The sequence below is a fragment of the Eurypyga helias genome, unplaced genomic scaffold, assembly GCF_000690775.1.
Source record: "Eurypyga helias isolate BGI_N326 unplaced genomic scaffold, ASM69077v1 scaffold18217, whole genome shotgun sequence".
Taxonomy (NCBI): Eukaryota; Metazoa; Chordata; class Aves; order Eurypygiformes; family Eurypygidae; genus Eurypyga; species Eurypyga helias.
Genome location: NW_010262522.1, coordinates 49,859 through 52,811, shown reverse-complemented (window position 1 = coordinate 52,811; position 2,953 = coordinate 49,859). Strand labels below are relative to the sequence as shown.

The 2,953-nt window shown below is 42.2% G+C and overlaps 1 protein-coding gene across 1 annotated transcript in view; it reads right to left on the bottom strand.

Moving 5' to 3' along the window:
• Window positions 1–1,804: 1,804 nt before the first annotated feature.
• CCDC149 (coiled-coil domain containing 149) overlaps window positions 1,805–2,953 on the bottom strand; it is a 42,220-nt gene continuing 41,071 nt past the window's right edge. The window contains exon 12 of the mRNA XM_010155764.1: window positions 1,805–1,871. Coding sequence (XP_010154066.1) covers window positions 1,805–1,871 — 67 coding nt within the window. The remainder of the gene's footprint in view (window positions 1,872–2,953) is intronic.

The window sequence follows — 2,953 nt, the reverse complement described above, 5'->3', positions numbered from 1 at the left end:
ATTTCCAAGTTGTCCTCACTGTTGGGTTGTACATCACTATGTTCTCACAGAAAAACCATACTAAAAAGAATCAACAAATGAGGCACTAAAGAGCTGTTGGTCCAGCACTGCTTCTACCTGCTCGAATTTTTGCACCACACTCTTCATCAACTGATAGCATTAACAGGCTGTTAAAGGACCTGTAGCAAACTCACACAGCTGTGGGTCAGGAAAGACAGAGGGCAGGGAAACAGCATAACACCCTGAACATTTCAGAGCTCAGCTACCTGAAATCTTGACCTTCTTATTCGCTTGCCTCGGTTCTGACTGCATTTGATATTTAGCTCTCTGCAGGATTAGTCTGTGAAAGATGGAAAAGAATACATCTTGAATAAAATGCTACTTCATGTGACTTTCAAGCATTAAATGAAAGAAATCCTGCCACGTTCTCCCAGAGATTTCAGTTCCTGCAGCTATTTCTCTTCTGACTTGTCAGTACTGTCATATAAATGAGTCAATAATGCAGTCAGTTACAATTAACAGGAACAGCGTGACAATCCTTCAAATGCTTAAACTCTTTCTGGTTTTTCAGGTGATAAGGAACTTACATGGTGATCAGGATAACGAAAGAAGAACTTTTTACTGCTTCATGTCCCTAACACGCTTAAATCTACAGATGGTTTTTGTCCCTAAGGGCTGCTGCTTAGTATCAGTGAAATGCTGCACTGTCAAATTTACCATTAGAGAGGAAGGAAACCTACTTGAGGAGCACTGCAAGTGTGGCTTTGCTGCCTGCAGACAGACCCCAAAAGGGTTACAAGAATGCACCTGCTAGGGAAAACACATGAGAAGAGAAATAAGAACATTTTTCACCTTCCTACTATCATTCCTTATATTTATATGTAATCATTTACGTACAGCCTTTCTTCTGCCAAGTACAAACTGTTCATGGGCTCTGACACCTTGATTATGGCAGCACCTGCTTGCTCATCTTCCATATACAGAAGAGTTTGTCAGTATTGCTAATATAAACTCTGTTTATTCAGTAGCTGACAAGTGAGCTGTAAAAATTTGCAGCTGGCAGTTATTTGTCAAAGAAGGACTCAATCTGGGAGGGATTTTGCTTTTTATTAGTATTTTATTAAATTTGGTTTAATTCTCTCTGATTGGTTTCAAGTTCTAGGAGTGAGAAATGAACATTTACAGACAATTAGGTCCCAAGCCAGCAGAAAAATTGCCTTGACGGCTGCTGGCCCATAGAAGCTCCACAGCTGCAGAGACTATTCCTTATGCTACAAACAGGAGAAGAAGGACGTGCCTCCCCTTCTCCAACAGCTGCTAACTTCAGTGTTAAGTATCCCCTTGTTGCTGCCTTCCTAGGAGCAGAGTGGCACAGCTCCAGCACCAGGAGCGAGCTAGGGAATGACGTGGCAGCCTCCCTTTTCCCCAGTTATTTTAGGAATGTTTTCGTATGACTAAACATCAATAAGGGATGAAGTTTTAAGAAAGCAGCAACAATGCAAAAAATCCTTCTACTACACCACAGACTGGTGAAATGAGGAGGACGTTATCCTTAATTTCAAAAATAAAAAAAGACAGATTTCTTTAAAAAGGAGGGCACAGATGGAGCAGGCTGAAATCTACCACCCGTTACTCAGCCCGAGGGCTGTTCCAGCTCCTGTAGGTTAAGGAATGCAATTCCAGTAACAGAGAGCCAAGCAGGTGGACAGAGCATCACTGGTTCTCCTCTCGCTGTTCTCCTTGCCTTGGAACAGCCTTGCTGCTTCCCACAGAAAGACTTGTGGCTTCTCTGACAATGTTTCCTTCAGAGCTTCGTGAAATTGGGTTCTCGGTATCTGGTGAAGTAAGTCCTTGTATTTTCATAAGGTGAGCTGGGAGAGGGAAGGAAAAATTTCGTACAGCTGAGAAGATATAAAGGTTTGCAATGAGAGAAATTTATACATACAGGGACAGTTTTTGGAAACTTCCTATAAGGAAATAGTGATTTTATCCTAAGGATGTCCCTACAGTCACTACTGTGCTGGTTTCGGGCAGAAGGAGCTACTTTTCTCCACAGCTGGGCCATCCGGCTGGCCCAGGGCGACCGAGGGAGTGTTTCATTCCATGTTATGTCAGGGTCAGTGCACACGTGCAGTTCTGAGGCAGGAAGTGGCCGGGGGGGGTCCACTGGTCATGGTCGTGTTGTCGCCCTGGGGCTCTAGGGCTCTGACTCTCACTACTCAGGACCTGACTGTGTGTCGGTTGGCGGGTGGTGAGCTACTGTAGCATATGTTCTATTATTTTAATTACTTATTAGTAGAAGTATTGTTAATATTAGTAGTATCATTCTAATTTTCATCTATATTCAATTATTAAATAGTCTTTATCTCAACTTTACAAGCTTCCTTGTCTTTTCCTCCAACTCTCCTCCCGCACTGGGGGAGGGGGGAGGTGAGCAAGCGGCTGTGTGGTACGTTACTTCTAGCAGAGGTTAAATCATGACAACTATATAGAAAGAGAATGCAGTCTGAGAAACAAACAAAACCTTGCAGCCTAAGATGCTTCTCAATTTCTCACTCCAAATTTTTCATCCTTGGAAGACACTTCTAACCAATACAGTCCAGCATTAGGACCAGACATTACAGAAGCCTGGTGGTAACATGAGAAATCGTTATCACTGGTCTCTTTGCTACATTAATGTTACATCAACCTATGTAGAAATTTCAAATCATTACCAAAACCCAATATGATTAAACCTCGCCACTAATTATTTCCTCTAGGTAATATACATTTTTGGTATACTGTAGCCAAAACTAACAGAAAAACACGTTTATTAGACCCATATTAACAGTTGGATATAAAAAAATCAACCCTACTGCACACTGTTTCACCGATCATATTTACAGCAGCAGAGACTGCAAAAGGATTACAGAGAGAAGTCTGAGGGCCTGGATTTCATACCTCAAGCCCAACT